Genomic DNA, 2,067 nt, shown 5'->3' with positions numbered 1-2,067 from the left:
TCAGTTCCGCCGTGTTGTTGTTGGATAGTAAAGTATCTCAACCAAGAAGGATATGTGGGTTAGACCAATTAGTTGAATTTTGGACAATTTTTTGGCAGATGTGACTAAAGTCCTATGTGAGCTCGAGCTTACTATAAAGAAAGTTAAGGTATCAACCACTCCGGATGAAAAAATCTTGGATCTCTTCTTCATCACCGACACGAGGTTCTGTTCTGTATTCCTTACAGTCTTAGAAATTAATATCAGCTTCTTTCGGTTATTCTCACTCTATTGCCATAGATTTTTCTGCTACTAATTTTTTGTTTGTACACCTGTAAAGAAATACTTTTCAATCACAGTGTTTTTAAAATGGTTATCTAGTTCTATTTTAAGTCAGTTATCTCGAAATTTTCTTTTTATGGATATTTTACGATCTTTCTCAAACAAATAAATCTAGATTGCAGGAAATCCTTAGCATTAAATCAGAAATGTGTCTTGAAAGGGATGTAGATATATTAGATTTAATTTGTAATACAAGTTCTGAGAATGCCAGAGTATATAGAGGTGATCTCATGAGTAAACATGCCATCCAGAAGATACAGGTACTGAATAAATACAACAATAACAACAATAAGTCTTTTTCCTCGATAAATTTGGGATGGCTAGATGAATCATTTATCATTGCTCCTTTTGGTTTATTGTTAGCTTTATTGGAAGATTCAAAGGAACGAGATCTTTAGAGAAAGCTGGTTATGTTAGTTTTTGTTTATGCCCCTCTCCTTCAATTTGTTTTACTAAGATCGCGTCTCTTTACGAACCACCTACCTAAGTAGTCATTCTCATTCTCTTGATTTACTTTCAATTGGTGCTACGGGCATATATTCTCCTTTCTTGTCTTATCAATTTTAGCATGCCGACACATCTACAATTTTCATCACCATCTTCCGTTCAATGACTTGGTATTCTTCACAATTTTCCATCAGGGGACTTTTACACACTGAGAAGAGACAGGAGGACACGCATGACCATTTAAAATTTGTTCTCGGGGATGCTATGATCTCTAGTGAAATAGAAATGGTGGGCCCTGAAACTACTGCATGTTTACAAGCTGCATCATTTCTTCCTGATGAAATTACCGAAGAGATGTTTAACATGGACAAGGCCGATGAATGCAAAATTGGATCTGCGGCTTTCAGGAGTCCATCCATCATTATGGATAACTCGTTGAGTCCTGCTCACACACTTGTCCAAATTGTTTGTCAGGATCACAAAGGCCTCTTATACGATATAATGCGAACTTTGAAGGATTATAACATCCAGGTGCGTAACTTTCAGTTTGTTGATGTATAATATGTTACCTTCTAATTGATGTGATAAAAGCAAGCATGCTGAAATTTTCCACTATTTGGATTGAATGAATGGGTAGTGTCATTATCCTTTTTCTGAGATTATTTTGATATAATTTGAATAGAACCCTGTGATACAATCAGCTCCGTTTGGTCCATTCTCCTATTCTTCTGTGCCATTAACAACAACAAAGTCAGCAACTTTCTAGTGCAGAATTCACGTGTCATCGTAATCATATGATGCGATACCAGCATGCTTGATTTGCAAGAAGTTATCTTCTCGTTCAATTTTTGTTGTTTTTCACAACCTGCATTACTTATTCATTAATAGTGTTTATTATAGATGCAAGTCACACAAATTTCTAATTGTAGAATGTTATGAATTTAACCAGATTTCTTATGGGCGATTGACAACGAAAGATAAAACAGAATGTGAGCTGGACTTATTTATCATGCAAGTGGATGGTAAGAAAATAGTTGACTCAAGCAAACAGAATGCATTGTGCTCTCGTCTTCGAATGGAACTAAGTCGTCCTCTTAGAGTAGCAGTAATCAGTCGTGGCCCTGATACTGAATTGCTAGTTGCAAACCCCGTGGAGTTATCTGGAAAGGGACGTCCTTTGGTTTTCTATGATATTACTCTTGCTCTGAAGATGCTCAACAGTGTCATATTTTCGGTAATTTCCTTTAAGCATGCTATACTAGTTCTAGTTCAATACGTTCACAAATATGCACTGTTCCC

At 36.1% G+C, this 2,067-nt stretch overlaps 1 protein-coding gene across 1 annotated transcript; it reads left to right on the top strand.

Moving 5' to 3' along the window:
• Positions 1-210: 210 nt before the first annotated feature.
• LOC111378932 (ACT domain-containing protein ACR10-like) lies at positions 211-2,061 on the top strand (the record flags this gene model as incomplete). The annotated part of the gene is made up of 2 exons (XM_023002225.1): positions 211-1,299; positions 1,718-2,061. Coding segments are annotated over exons 1-2 (713 nt in total), but the record flags the coding sequence as incomplete, so codon positions are not given.
• Between the last annotated feature and the right edge of the window lie 6 nt (positions 2,062-2,067).

This window comes from Olea europaea, unplaced genomic scaffold, assembly GCF_002742605.1.
Source record: "Olea europaea var. sylvestris unplaced genomic scaffold, O_europaea_v1 scaffold19028, whole genome shotgun sequence".
NCBI classification, from domain to species: domain Eukaryota; kingdom Viridiplantae; phylum Streptophyta; class Magnoliopsida; order Lamiales; family Oleaceae; genus Olea; species Olea europaea.
Note: the sequence above shows the minus strand (reverse complement) of the source record. Positions and strands in the feature narration are given on the sequence as shown.